General features: G+C 47.3%; 1 protein-coding gene across 3 annotated transcripts in view; it reads left to right on the top strand.

Moving 5' to 3' along the window:
- The window catches only part of LOC113938707 (serine/threonine-protein phosphatase 4 regulatory subunit 1-like), a 104,554-nt gene that overhangs the window by 61,582 nt on the left and 28,094 nt on the right, over positions 1–14,878 (top strand). For all 3 annotated transcript variants that reach the window (XM_027624231.2, XM_027624230.2, XM_027624232.2), the window contains exons 4-6: positions 1,062–1,168; positions 2,459–2,601; positions 11,322–11,468. In XM_027624231.2, coding sequence (XP_027480032.1) covers positions 1,062–1,168; positions 2,459–2,601; positions 11,322–11,468 — 397 coding nt within the window. The remainder of the gene's footprint in view (positions 1–1,061; positions 1,169–2,458; positions 2,602–11,321; positions 11,469–14,878) is intronic.

Genomic DNA, 14,878 nt, shown 5'->3' with positions numbered 1-14,878 from the left:
ATTATTATTATTTTAGTTATTTTTTCTTTTTTAAAATTTTATTTTAATTAGGCTCTGTGCCCAATGTGGGGCTCGAACTCATGACCCTGAGATCAAGAGTCGGATGCTCTACCTACTGAGCCCGCCAGGAGCCCCATAATTTTAGTTCTTCTAGTGGGTGTAGTAGTACCTCTTCCTGACTTTTTATTTATGTTTTTGGTTTTTGGTTTTGTTTTGTCTTTAAACTTTATTTTGAAATAGTTTTAGATTAATAGAAGAGTTGCAAAGCTAGTACAGAGGGTTCCCTTTGTACCTTTAATCTTTTAATGAGATGGTTCCCAACCAGGGCTGATTTTGCTCCCAGTGGACCTGTGCAATGTCTAGAGACATTTTTAGTTGTCTCATCATGGGATGGGGGGGCGTCCAGGGGGATTCTACTGACACCTAGTGGGTAGAGGCCATTCGAGATTGAGGTGGCCATCAGGATGCCTCTTTTTTTTTTTTTTTTTTAAGATTTTATTTATTTATTTGAGAGAGAGACAGAGATAGAGCAGGAGTTGGGAGGAGAGGGAGAGGTAGAAGCAGGCTCCCCGCGGAGCAGGGAGCCCGATGCGGTACTTGATCCCAGGACCCCGGGATCATGACCCGAGCTGAAGGCAGACCCTTAACCGACTGAGCCACCTAGGCGCCCCCAGGATGCCTCTTTTTACTTTTTCCTTCTGCATTTTTTGGTCACTTAATTCCCTCCCACTATCATGGAGCCTCTGTTCTGAGTTTATCTAGGCCTGAAGAATCAATCAGAAATGGAGAAAAAGGGTTTTCTCTAGTCCCAAGTGAACAGTTTCAACCTCCAGTGACCACCAGGCTGGAGGATACAGGTCTGGTTCCTATAGGATGGTGACCAACATTGTACGGACCATCTCTGGATGTTCCTCGATGGCCTCTCCTCCCTCTGGACAGACGTCGCTGACTTTGCTTTGTTCCCTGGTTTTATTACCTGCTCTTAACACGACGCTCGTAATTAGCACAGCGGCCGTCCGTGTTGCCCATGTAACTGTATGGATCATTTCTTGTCTCCACAGTCAGATTATTGCCAGAGGGCTGCTCGATGTCCTCCGGGACTTCAGTAACGATGAGGAGGACTTCTTAACGGTAATGGAAATTGTGGTCAGATTGGCAGAAGACGCAGGTTTGTACAAGGATTGTATACTTTTATTTTTTCCTTGTGTATTTCCAAGAAATTGTGTATAGCCAATGATAGTGAATTAAAAAGAAAACCTGAGTGCTAATCAATACATTTTAAGCAGTGTCTAAGCATGAATGGGTTTTGTCATGAAGAATGGATGTCTTATTTGGCATCAAATTATCCTTAGTTTTAGAAAATTAGAATGACTAATGGCCATGAATGCTATCTGCCCTGGCAGTTAAGGCCTTTGTAGTTCGTGAGTTTTGCCAGCCTGTTGGTTGCTAAGAAATACCAAATCAAAAGAAGCCTTTTGGATTAGAACAAGCCCAGTCATTAGTTACCCTCACCTATGATCTTTGTAGGCTACTCTTGATTTTTCTTTCTCTTTCTACCTCTCCATGATTGCTGTCCTGGGAAGGAAGCACACTGCTGTGCGGGAGACAGGAAGAGGTCCCTCGCATGCTCTCCTCCCCCATACACACAGGAGAGAGGAGTGAGAGGAACAGGTGCTGGGGCTGCCGGTACTGACAGCTGTCCTGCAGCCCCCCCCCCCAGCCCCCATTTGTAATGATTGGTGAACAGCTTCAGAAAGTTTCGGGAATCTTACATTTGCTTTAGATTTTGATCATTTTAACTGAAAATAGAAAAATAAGCCTTCCACATAGCTCCCGTATTTATTTAAAATATTCATATGAATATGACACAATGCTTTTAGAAGGCCCAAGTGGATGTTTTGAGTCCTTAAATGGATTTTCTTTGTAAATGAGTCACCATTTACAGTGCTGAAGCAATTATATATTTTTGTTAAATTTAATGTGGTATATTGGAGCTAGAGCCTCTCTTTTGTTTAATGCTTTGCCTTAGAAATAATTGGGATGCGTGGATTGTGGGGGAGTGCATTTATGAAAGAATTATTTATAATGTATACATTCTGGCTGGAATTTAAATAAGCACAACCCATAGGTCTGGCATATATGCCATTAGTTGTAATGGCTTTTGGACGCTGGCCCAGCATGCAGACTTCTTGCTCCCTCCTCGATTTATATATGGCTTGTTATAATAGAGTTGTCATTCTCTCTTCCTTTTATGTTTTTATATTGCCAGATAGCTTATTAGCTTTTTAAGCCTGTCTGTACCATAAATACTCTAAATGGGAAATGATTTTTAAACTGCATTTGTCTAATTTCCTTGATGAAGTATTTTAGTAAGAAAAGCTAGAAACTATCACTATATACTCTATAAGCTGCTTGGCTTATTCTTATATAATTCTTTTCTGATTTTTTATTGCTGCAGAGCCCACAGTGCGGACTGAGCTGATGGAACAGATTCCTCCTATTGCTGTTTTTTTACAAGAAAACAGATCAAATTTTCCAGTGGTGCTCTCTGAATATCTCACACCGATTGTAGTGCGGTACCTCACGGATCCAAACAACCAGGTGTGAAAAACTGTGTGACCTGAAGATCTGTGCAGCAAATTCCCTTTAGTCTTAGTTGATATTCATAATTCCCAGAACAGCTTCTCAGAGTTAAGTGATTCAAGAACAAAAGACCTGTTTGTGCCCAGTTCCTCAAGTCACGCAGGCAGATAGACAGCACTCACTCTTATTATCATGAGATTTTTTTTTTTTAACTTTTTCTTATGGAAAATTTCAAACACACAGCAGTAGAGAGAATCTTAAAATGAATGTCCATGTCCAAATGAGTGCACCCAGCTTCGACCATCATTAACATTTGACCAGTCTGTTTACATTTATCTTGAGATAGTCCAACCCAGATAAAAGCATTTCCCAGATACCATGTCATTTTAACCGTAAATGCTTTAGTATTACTCTCTGAGAAATATAGACACTTTTTAAAAAAACATAATAGCAATTCCATTATCACATGGATAAAAATTATCAATAGATCCTTAATATCACATAATCTCAAGTCATTCTTGAAACTTTTCCAGTTTTCTCAGAAATCTTTTTTCCGGCAGTCTCTTTAAATCAGAATCCATATGAGGTCTACACATGGCATTTGGTTGATGTGCCTTTTAAATCTCTCTTAATTTATAATCCTTCATCCTCCCATTTACTCCCCTGCTCTGGGAAACTAGGTCATTAACCTCTAGGAGTTCCTGCATTTGGGAGCTGACTGATCACATCCCCATAGTGTGGTTTGAAATGTTCCTCTATTCCCAGTACTTCCTCTGAACTGCTAGTTAAGTCTAGAGGCTTGGTCAGATTCAGAGTTTTATGCAGTATAGTGAGAATCCTTTTTAGATGCCTCTGTGTTTTCCTGCTGCATCAGATCAGGAAGCACTCAGGAAGTGTGAGCATTGGATTGTGTTTGGGTTGTGTCAGCCTTATCTGTTCATTACAGAATTCTTCGCCAAGAGTATGTATTGATATTTCCAAAATCACATTTAGGATTATAGGGCTTTTACTTATTTGATTTTATATTCATAACTTTATTTTTTACACAGCATAAATCTTGCTTCTTAATGGCATTGATGTGTCTGTGTGTGTGTGTGTGTGTCCAAAATAAAAATACCAGTATGATTGCTAACAGTATGATTGATTACTAACAGTATGGTAGGATAGCTGAATATAGTTTGAAATTTCTTTGCTGTTCTTTTTGTTTTGGGGCTGTCTCCCACTAGAGATGCACAGTCATATTAACATTAATATTAATGAGACTGTGTTTCAAAGTCACTTGTATTAATCCTTCTCTTTGTGCCTAAGCTGCCAATTTGATCCATACTTATGCTCATTTATTTTTTATTTTTAGGAATTGTTTTAGCTTTTACATTTTGATTTAATTTAGACTTATAATTATTTAAAATGTTTTTACATAATTCCAAGTCAAAACTGTAAAACAAAGTACATTCAGAAAAATCTGACTTGTGGGGCACCTGGGTGGCTCAGTTGGTTAAGGGTCCGACTCTTGGTTTCAGCTCAGGTCATGGTCTCAGGATTGTGAGATTGAGCCCTGTGTCAGGCTCCATGCTCAGTGCAGAGTCTGTTCGAGATGCTCTCTCTCTCCCTCTCCCTCCTCCTCTGCCCCTCCCCCTCTCTAAAATAAATAAATACAGTCTTTAAAAAAAAAAGAAAAGAAAAATCTGACTTCCATCCCTGTCTCGCCCATCTGTTCTGTCCCTCCCCTGTAGATAGCCATTTTTTCCAGGTTTTGTTTTATTCTTACCTTTAAAAAATACACACAGATAACTTGAAGCACATATGCACATATCCTTTTGTTCTGCACCCCCGTGTTACTTTCTCAGATGCAAGTGGCATACTGTGCATGATGCTCTGTCCCTTGCTTTCCCCGTTGTCCAGGGTATTCTGGAGATCAGTCCATAGCAGGTGAGGCAAAGCTTCCTCATCCCTTTTTCCAGCAGCATGGTACTCCACTGGGGAGATATAGCATAGTTCATTGATAGACATTTGGGTTATTTCTACTGTTTTGTCACTTTAAAATTGTTGCAACAAGTAGCCTTGCAGCCTTTCTATTTCTGAGTTATTGTGGGAATGGATTTGCACAAAGGCTAAATGTATTTATAATTTTTTTTTTTTTTTAGGGGGAGAGAGAGCGAGCGGGAGAGCACAAGGCAGGGGGAGGGGCAGAGGGAGAGGGAGAGAGAGAATCCCAAGCAGCTCCACGCCCAGCACAGAGTGGGACGTGGGGCTCGATTTCACGACCCTGAGATCATGACCTGAGCTGAAATCAAGAGTTGGACGTTTAACTGACTGAGCCACCCAGGTGCCCCCATATTTATAATTTTTAATGATATGCCAAGTTTTCGTTATTGTTGTTTTCAAGAAGTTCTACAGTTTTGGCTTATTTCTCCCTTAATCTAAGCATTTTTATTTATTTATTTATTTATTTATTTATTTATTTAAAGATTTTATTTATTTATTTGAGAGAGCGAGCATGAGAGAGAGCATGAGAGGGAAGAGGGTCAGAGGGAGAAGCAGACTCCCCGCTGAGCAGGGAGCCCCGATGCGGGACTCGATCCCGGGACTCCAGGATCATGACCTGAGCCGAAGGCAGTCGCTCAACCAACCGAGCCACCCAGGCGCCCCTAATCTAAGCGTTTTTAAAGAGCAAATACTTTAACTGTTACACTGTGACACTATTAAATGTAGTATTCGAATAAGGAAGAAAGTCCCCCTTTTTCCACTCTCCTAACGGCAGTATTTTGATTAGTTTTGCATTTTCTTCTTCAGGTGCTTCCATTTTTTCCCACATGGGTCTAATCATAATGTGATGCAGTTTCTCCCGTTCGTTCCTTTATTCCGACGGCTTCTGAGTGCCCGTTCTGAGCCGCGTGTGCTGCTTTGTGCTGGGGATACAGACATGAGTAGGACGGGTTTCCTGCCCCAGAAAGCTCCCTGGTGTGTAGTAGGCATTGTACATCTTCATGATCTTTGTGTTTTCATTTTTGTTGAATGCTTAGCTTTCTTTCAGCCTTTTGGTGCAGTGGATGCAGTGAGCATTATAAAGGATGTGGTTATATTCTTCCATTGGCTGTTGTTTTTTCCTTTGGATATATTCTTGAAGATGAGATTGTACTGGGTCAAAGAACTTGACATGTCCTTGACCTTTGTCATATATCATTGACATCTGTTTGGTTCCAGAAGGGGAGTGGCTGGAACTGTGATTTGGACCCCAGGCTCTCTCCTGTCCCTCCTTGCTCTGCCACCACCCTGAGCCTTCCTAGAGGCCTGTGGCTCCCACTTCCCCTTGTCCTCCTGCCTTCATTTCCTGTTCAGCTTTGGGTGCCCCCTCCCTCAGCCTCCCCTTTCTGGTGGCCTCCCCATCTGCACTCCTTTCTGACAGTGCCGCCGCCACTCTGTCTCTGCCTGTCCGTCCATCCACAACTCGCAGACTCGCAGGTCCCGGGGGCTGAGTTTGGGTCGGGGTGGGGGTGGGGGCTGCTGCCATGCATTGACTGGTGCCATTGCAGATTTATGGATTCTGATCGCAGCCAGACTCGCAGCGCTGCCTGCCGACCCTTCCGCTCGTCCCTCTTCAGCTGGTCTTACATCATCCAAGGCTGCTCTCTCAGACCTTTGCCACTGTCATCAAGCCTCTCCACCTTGGTCTGTCGTCCACCAGATGGGCGACCTTGCCTTTTGCTTCAGTGAGAAAATAGAGGCCTTCCGTCTTCGTCCATTCTCTCAACAAGTGGATCCTCTCATGCTTCCTTTGGTTCCCTGGAGCCCCAGCCTGGGGCCATCAAAACCCTCCCTCCTCCCGCCCCCCTGCCCAGCCGGGCCTTGCCAGGTGTCCTTTGTTTCCATAATAAACATAACTCTTTTGGGTACACCCCCTCTTCTCCATTCCTGTCACCTTTAAGCACAGAAATATGGCAGAGTCCAATCTTCCTGAAGGTTTTTCGTTCAGACTCTAATGCCTTCAGGCACAGCCGACTCCTCTGTGGGCCGCCACATCTGTGCACCCCTTCCCTTCTGCCCATGCTCGCGGCCTTGCTCCTTCCAGATGCCTCTCCTCTCCTCCTGTCCATGTCTTCCTCACTTTAACTGAGGCCAGCCCTTTCAGACCTGCTCCCTGGGGCGATGCCGCAGGGTCCCCGAGGAGGTAGGATTCCGAATTCTGCCAAAACTCAGATTCTTTTGCCTGTGGGAGTGGGTCTGTCAGGTTGGCCGAGCATCTGCGGCGCAGGCCTCCCTCCGTTCGTCATCAGGTACTCTTCGGGGCCAGTGTGCTTTGCAGTGACTCATGGGAGGTAGGAAATCACAAAATCAGGCACAAGAGCGATATCATTACCACGTTGCTGGTACTGCTAACAGCTACCGTTGCTTGAGCTCTCAGGGTGTGACATACTGTGCTCCAGGATTAGCGAGGATTATCTTGTTTACTCTTCCTAACCACTCGGTGAAGTATGGGCATGCATGTTCATTCCTTTTTGTTTTGGAGGTGTGGGAGCCGAGTGCAGAGAAATGTGGTGTGTGTGTTGGGGCGCCGTGAGCTGCCGGGGGAGCCCGGGATGCCAGGCCCTGTTTCCCGAGGCTCATTTGGTGTATGTGTTGGGACTGCCTGGGCTCTTCTGGATGTCGTGACTAGTATTTTCTCTCCCACGTTAGACTCTGAGCACTGACTGTAGGAGCTGTGTCTTGCTTGATTATCTCTGTGCCCGAGCACAGGGCCTGGTACCTGGTGGAGTTTTAGTAGTGTGTTGGGGGGCTGAGGCAGCTGCCACCTCTCTGTTTGCTAGTGTGGCCACATTTCTGCAGCTGTCCTGAGCTACTTGCCTTGTCTCTCAGGGGACACGGGGGTCCCAGCCCCTCTTTGGTGCGATGTCTTCATTTCCCTCTTTGTTCCCATCTTCTTGTCTCAGAGCTGGCCCGTTTTTCCAGTCTCTCTCATTGGCTTTTCTCTTTTGATTTTCATTATGCCTCCATCTCCCTCAACCCTCTGTGCCCTGGCCTCTCCCCTGTGCGCACCACCACTCCCTTCCCCACTGCCGAGCTTCTCGAAAAAGGAAGCTCTGCAGCCTCTGCCCTGCATGGGCTCCCAGCCAGGCAGCAGCTGGCCCCACTGCAGCCGATGGCCCCACAGCCAGCCGAGAGGTGTCTTGCTGTGGACTCAGCTCGTCTCACTGTGAAATCCGGTGTTTTTGTTTCTTCAAAAATAGTTTTGATTTTTAAAAAACCATGAGATGTTTTAATCACATGAGAGGATTGTGTTATAAGTACCCATACACCTATTATACTCACTCAACAAATGTTAAACTTTTGTAATTTTGCTTTAGACCTGTTTAATTTTTTATGTATAGGTTGTAGATATGGTTAAAACTGTGCTGTACCCTCCCCAGGCCGTTCTCCCTCCCTCCCCCTTTGTAGGGAACCACTACCCTGAGCCCCGGGGTGTCCCGAGTTTTACATTCCCACCCCTCGTGCAAGTGGCCCTGAATAAGAGAGGGTCTTGTTTTAGGTGCTTTAAGACCTATATAAATGGCATCACACTGAACTTTCCATTCTGCCACTTGCTTTTATCCCTCCCTTTTTAAGATCCATCCACATCGATCCCAAGAGCTCGTGGTCATTCATTTTAACCAGGTGATGGGATTGCATTTATATTCTTCCCACAATTTATCTATCCAGTGACTTCTTTTTTGCCTTTACTTGATTTTTTTTTTGCACCGTTTGTCACCATTAACAACTTGTGGGTCTTTGAAGAAACCTTTCTTGGCTGCCTCCTAGACATTTCGCATCGCTCTTCCCCCACGGATGGGATGCACAGGTGACGGGGACATGTTTTCTGTTCTTCCTGGAGCTCAGCATTAGGTCAGTGTGCACTGGGATCGTCTTATTACCTCTTACATCCCTCTCTTGGCAACTAGTCATATGATTTTAGTCACAGTAAAACAGGATTCATTTGGGGGAGACCGGACCCCACACACTGTTCTTTTTTTTTTTTTTTTTTTAATATTTTATTTGTTTATTTGAGAGGGGGAGGGAGAGAGCGAGCGAGCACGCGCGCAAGAGCGTAAGAACAGGGGGAGAAGGGAGAAGCAGACTCCCTGCTGAGCAGGGAGCCTGGACAGGGGGCTCGATCCCAGGACGCTGGGATCATGACCTGAGCCGAAGGCAGACACTTCACTGACTGAGCCACCCAGGCGCCGCCCCCCCCCCCCACACTGTTCTGAGCCCTTCGTGTCTGTAGGTCATGTCACCCCACAGCTGCCCTGGGAGGCGGGTACTGTCACTGTGTACTTCTACAGACAAGAAGCCGAGGCTCAGAGAGCCCTCAGCCTCTGGCCCCGGAGGATGCAAATGGGCGCAGCCTGGAAACCAGGGCAGGGTCTCCTGTGGGTGACCCAAGTGCCCCCCCACCCCTTCCTTTCCGGCTGGTCTGCTCTTCCCTAAGCTGCCGCACTGGCCCTGGCCCTTGCCCGCCCTGCAGGGTGTGGTCTGGTCTTTTTCTTACTGTGTCAGGATTCCCTTGGAGGTCTCTTCTGCTTCCGCCGTGGAGCAGAGCCACGTGCACAGGGCTCTCTCTCCCCCAGGAGTTCACGAGCCTGCACCGCCTGGTGACGGTTCTCCCGAGGCACCCAGTGCATCACATTGGGCCCCCAAGCTCAGACACCCACCCCAGTTCTCTTTACCTTCAGTCTTCCTTCTCCATTTTTTCCATTTGGTGATTGGTAGCCTGAGGCAAAGACCCCCAGGGTCATATTTGGTTTTCCCAGATCATCTCTAGTGATGAGCTTAGCTCTGTCCAGCGGTGTCTCTCGAACCTCCCCTCTCCCTTCTGGCCCCCCTGACCCCCCGAATTCCGGGCCTCAGCCAGAGCATCTCTGCCCAGGAGCCCTTCGCCCACTCTTGCAGCTTTTAGAGCCACTTGAGGCTTAAACTGTCACCATCACTGAAGCTGTGTCTGCTCTTGTCACTCCTCTGCTTTCCAACCCTTGGGGCTCCCTGGTGCCCTGCCCCACCCCAGCTGGCCCTTCAGCCTCCCCCGGCTCGCTTGAGGTGCTATGCCCTGACTTGCCCCGTGTCCTCAGGGCTCATCTCCTATGTCCACTGTCCCCTCGCTTTCCTTGCTTCCTCTAACAGTCCCCAGGGGCAGCCGGAACCAAGCACTGCAAGCTGGGGGCTTAAAACAGCACACATTTATTCTCTCACAGTTGGGGAGGCTGGAAGTCCAAGATCAAGGTATCATCCGGGTCATGCTCAGTCTGGAGGCTCCAGGGGAGATTCTGCTCCTTGTCTCTTCCAGCTTCTGGAGGTGTGGACGCCCTCGGTCTCCAGCTGCGTCGCCCTCGCCTCTGCCTCTGTTTTCCTGTGGCCTCCTCCTCTTCTGTCTGTCCTCTCCCCTTGCCTTTGTCTTGTAAGGACACTTGTGACTGCCCTTAGGGTCACCCTGCTAATGCCAGGGGACCTCAGGTCCTTAACGTGACCCCCAGTCACATCTGCAGAGACCCTTTTTCCACAGAAGGTCACATTCAAAGACTCCAAAGATTGGAGGTCTACGATGTTTGGGGGCACCCTTCACCGCCTGCCCTCAGCAAGCTTCTGACTGCCTCTGACATTCTGCTCCATGTCCTCAGCCGAGGACCTGCCCACCCGCCCCCGCCTGCCGTGTCCTCCCTGCGCTGCCGCCCTCTGGAGTCCTCAGCTGCCACCTGGGACTGGGACGCGCAGCGAGGTGGCCAAAGGGTCTGGCCCTCCCGGGCTGTGCTCCTCGCACCTCGCACGTTTTCTGCTCCTGGCATGTTCCGGAAAGCTCAATGAGTGTCTGACACCTCCGAGTTATGGGGGACTTTCACTGCCTCTGGCTGGACACTGTGTCCTATCACCCAGGCCTGGTAATATTGCTGGGGCATCCACTTTCTTCTGCCCGCCCCTCTCACTGGGGCTGTTGCGGTGGCTACCTGGCTGACGTCTCTGCCCTCAGCCTTCCATTGCCTCTGGGTGACTTGAACACCACTGCCGGAATGGTCTTTCTAAAATACCATTTTCATCTTGTCACTTGTTTGGGAGGTTCCACGTCAGAGTGCCTCCGTGGCTTCTTTTGTAACCGCTCTCTGCTCACCTGCCACTCTGTGTGTGCTCTGGGTCCCGGTGCTCTTTCCCTCCTTCAGCGTCACTGCAGTGGGCTGCATCTTCCATTGCTTGCTCTGTAAATTGGGAGTTTCCTGTGCTTTCATGTCCCCAGATATGTTCTCTGTCCAGCTTTTTGGGGTCCCTCTGCCTTCTAGTGCTCGCTCGCCCCTCCTCTCTGGGACTGAGGAGGCTTCCGAGTCCTGCCTCGTTGGGGCTTATCTCTGGGCCCCTGCCCCGTGGCCTTCTGTGGACGTGTGTGGGTGTGTCTGTGCAGAAATCCGGGGTCTGAGCCATGAGGGCAAAGTGGGGGGCGCTGTTGGAGGACAGATGGGGGACATGACCTCAATGGGGTTCTGGGGAAGGGGATGTGTGGCCCGAGAGGAGAGGAACGGTAGGAACCAGCCAGGCAGAGGGAGCGGCGTATTCTGAGGCCTGGGGTTGGAAGTACACGTGGCGGGCCAGACGCCCTGTGTGGTTCGCGTGTGCCGCAGGAGACAGGGCGGCCAGCTTGGCACTCTGCTCAGGGAGTTTGGTCTGGATCCTGAGAGCACTTTAGCTCATTCGGTGTTTCACCTTTTGCCTTTTTTTTCCTCTTCTAGGTTAGAAAATCAAGTCAGGAAGTGCTCTTGATTCTTCTGGAACAAGATCTAATTTCCCAGCACGATATTGAAAACAAAGTGTGTCCAATCCTGCTGGCGCTCTCTGCCCCGGACAGTGATGACGAATATAAAGCAGAAGCTGTGAACGTAAGTCTGTGTGGGGAACGACAGCCCCACACCTTGGTGGTGTGTCCCATAATTTGGGGTGTGCATGACTTGAGGTTTCACATGTGTTCATTGTTGGCCAGCACTTTCCCCCTAAACAAGGCGGCTGGCGATGTGGCCTTGGTCAGAGAACGTTCACAGTTCAGATCTGAGCATGTTTTGGCAATGATTATCCTTAGATCACCAGTTGTTTTAAGATGGCAAAGCTGTCGGAATCAAAGTAGTTTAGGCTGAGGTGAGGCAAGATGCAGAGATTTATAGGTAAATCAGTCTTTGGACCCACTGGGATCATGAGCCTTGTTTCCCAGAGTACAGAACCCAGTCTAGTATGGGCAATGATTTTAGGTTGTGGTTGGGCAGTTCAAGAAAATCCAGTAGACGTGAGTGTCTGCGTATAGTTTAGGACAAGAGAGTGCTGGGTAGGGATGTGAGCAGATACGAGAGTCGACTTTGAAGAGTGCAGGGTGGCCAGAATGTCCATGGCAGTTTGGGATGTGCCCTATCGAAGCATCTGCTTGTACCAGTTAAAGGTGTGTAGTTGAAGGACTGGTACACATACTAAATTTCTTCTTCCTTTAATAGTTAATTTTGTGGTTTCCTTGGGTTTGTAAGACCCCGTACCCCTCATAACGTGACTGTAGAGTCAAGGACTTTCTACTTGCCTCTGGAACCCTCATTCACATAGTAGCTGCTGACGAGCCAGTGGTAGCTCCACCGTACTGCCCTAGACACAGACTCCCTGGCTTGTCCTTATGCCTTCTTTGTGGCCCAAGGGACGGTCGTCCATGGCCATCTTCTCTGTGGCTACTTTCCTCCACTGACCCAGGCAGACGGTGCTGCACAGAACAGCCCCCTGTTTCTCTTACAGAAGACTCAGGATTATCCCAGTATTTTAGGAAAATCATACCTAAGGATTTAAAAACAGAAAAAAAATCATGGGCCTTCATTATGAGTACGACAATATCTAGAAGGTAATTGTTTTCTTGGTTGGAAAAGAATGACATTGGAAAAAGGAATTCTTTTTCAAAGTGAGGAAACATAGAGTGCGGAGCTAAAAAATTGTATTATAGCATCAGAGCATTTGGCAATTATTCTTCATTTATGTAAAAGTTTTCCTCAACTATGAGTTACAGGGCTGGCTTTTTAAACTAATTTAAGTTTTTGCATATTCCATATGTTTATAAGATGAATCAGGCTGAAGAATAATTGATTACTAAAATTCAAATTCTCCAGGGTTCTTTTATAAATTTCAAGTTTCCCTATAAGAAATTAAATTATTTTGCAAAATGAACCTGGATAATATCATTTAGTTGGCATATTTGGCAGTTGAGCAGTGAACTTTGCCAGCTAGATCTTCTTCTTTGTTGGAAAGTTGGTTAGGCAAGTTTCCAAGGTTACAACCGACAACCAAATCTCTTATCCCTGAAGGCTGATAATAGTGTGAAAGATAATGCTCAAGGCGTTTTTGCGTGATTGTTCCTTTGCTTTGTTTTCAGCCACTCCATTCTTGCCAGCAATATTCTTTTCCTCCTCCTCCTCCCCGGCCTCCTCCTCCCTCTTCTGTTTCTTCTTCCGGTGAAAATATTTGGAAAATATAACAGGCCTTCAAAAAGCTATCTCCACAGCTCACTTACAGAACTAATTAGTTCACGTAAATTGTATTTTTCATTCTAAGCGAGTGGCTGATACCATTACTCGAATGTGTAAGCTTTCAGATGTGGCTGCCAAGAACAGTTAGTCTCGAACCCTCCTCAGGCTGAGGTGCAGCTACGTTTCAGGGTATTTCTGGAGGAGCTCCACTTCTCTCCCCACAGAGCCCTGTTGGAAGCAGGATTCAGGGTGCCTGGTTAGGCCCCTGCGTGCTTTGGTCAGATTCGGAAGCTGTCCTGTATTCCTCTCCTGGCGCCCCAGAGTTCCTCTCCTGGAGGCCAAGGGGAAGGGGTCGCTGGACAGATCTCACTCCTTGGGCACCCGGCATCGAGAATCCCGGAGGGCGCTGTTCTCATTAGCTAGGAAGTGACAGGATGGATAGAAGAGAGTGGCTTTTATTCCTCAAGGAGAAGTAGCCCACATGTGTGGTTTGGAGAGCTCCCCAAGGAGGGCGGGGTTCCCAGCTGGGCTGTGAGTGACCCCCAGATACTGTGGGCCCCATGTGCCGGCGAGGAGGGTGATGGGTGAGGAGAGAAGCCAGTTGTGCTGCTTGTTTGGGGCTCTCTTTCCAGCCACGTGGTGTGAATGCTGCTACAGCCCACCGTCCGTAAACACGCACCCTCCCAGAATAGTTTGGTTCCAAAGGAATTGCTTCTTGCCCAAAGGAACCTGCATGCCTCCATCAGCAAAATGTGTGTCTGTGCTCTCGCCGTTTCTTTCTCGTTAGGGCTTACAATCAGTTGATTCTGGTGCCAGCAACCCTAGTGCATACTTGATTAGGGAAATCAAAGGTAGCCAAGTAGACATGGCCTGGGCATTTTTAAATTGAGTTATGCAGTGTAAATTACAGGCTGGTTTCTTCCATCCTGCTTTCTCACAGACATGCGCATTTGGGTTTGTGAAATCTTTCTATAGATGGCAGACAATGTCCGTGACTCCCTCCTTTAGCAATCGAATTGTGAACTTGACTTATTTCCCCTTCAAAAGTGTGAGCTTCTAAACACAGGTGTCTTTCCGCCATCGGCATCCAGCACAGTGCCAGGCCCAGAGTCAGTACTAAATAAATGTTAGTTGTTGAATGAATGAATCGGTAAAAACTGGAAGCGCTGCATCCTGTAATTATATCTAGACAGCATAAACAGGCCACCAGAGACCAATTATAATTCCTCTTGCTTGCAGGAAGGCCATTAGCATTCTGAGATTATAACTAATTGTCAGAAGGCTATTTTTCTCTCTCAACACGTTTTCACATTAAGGCTTCCTCATTTTTTGTCATCATTCCTATTTTTAAGCTCATTTTTATTTGTGCATTTATTTAAAAAGAATGTTGTGGTTGTGTATTATAAAGAATAGTTGGCTCCAAGCAACTAAGTGAAGATTGTCATTCCATGCGAGTAGTTCCCAGGGCCACGGGAATATCATTTCTTGTCACTTGGTGTGCTGGCTGGCTTTTAATGACTCTGGATTTGTTTTATACTGGTAGTAATAAGGTCATGTGGGTGTGGCAGATGGACAGGGGTAGACGGAGCTACTGGGCACTCTTCAGTTGCCTGTTCCCCTGGATACGGGAGCTTTGCGTGCTCATTTACTGTGGCCGCCACTCTGTACAACTCTGCCTCGAGTCAGGTCAGAGAGATGTGTCCTCCGAGCTCGGAAGACGCAAGTCTTTTCATTTTGTGGGGATCATTTCCCCTCCCCTCGGCCCCACCCCTCTTCCTGCCAGTCCGTGTGCTTTTGCCCCG

This window comes from Zalophus californianus, chromosome 8 (genome assembly GCF_009762305.2).
Source record: "Zalophus californianus isolate mZalCal1 chromosome 8, mZalCal1.pri.v2, whole genome shotgun sequence".
In the NCBI taxonomy this organism is placed as follows: Eukaryota; Metazoa; Chordata; class Mammalia; order Carnivora; family Otariidae; genus Zalophus; species Zalophus californianus.
Note: the sequence above shows the minus strand (reverse complement) of the source record. Positions and strands in the feature narration are given on the sequence as shown.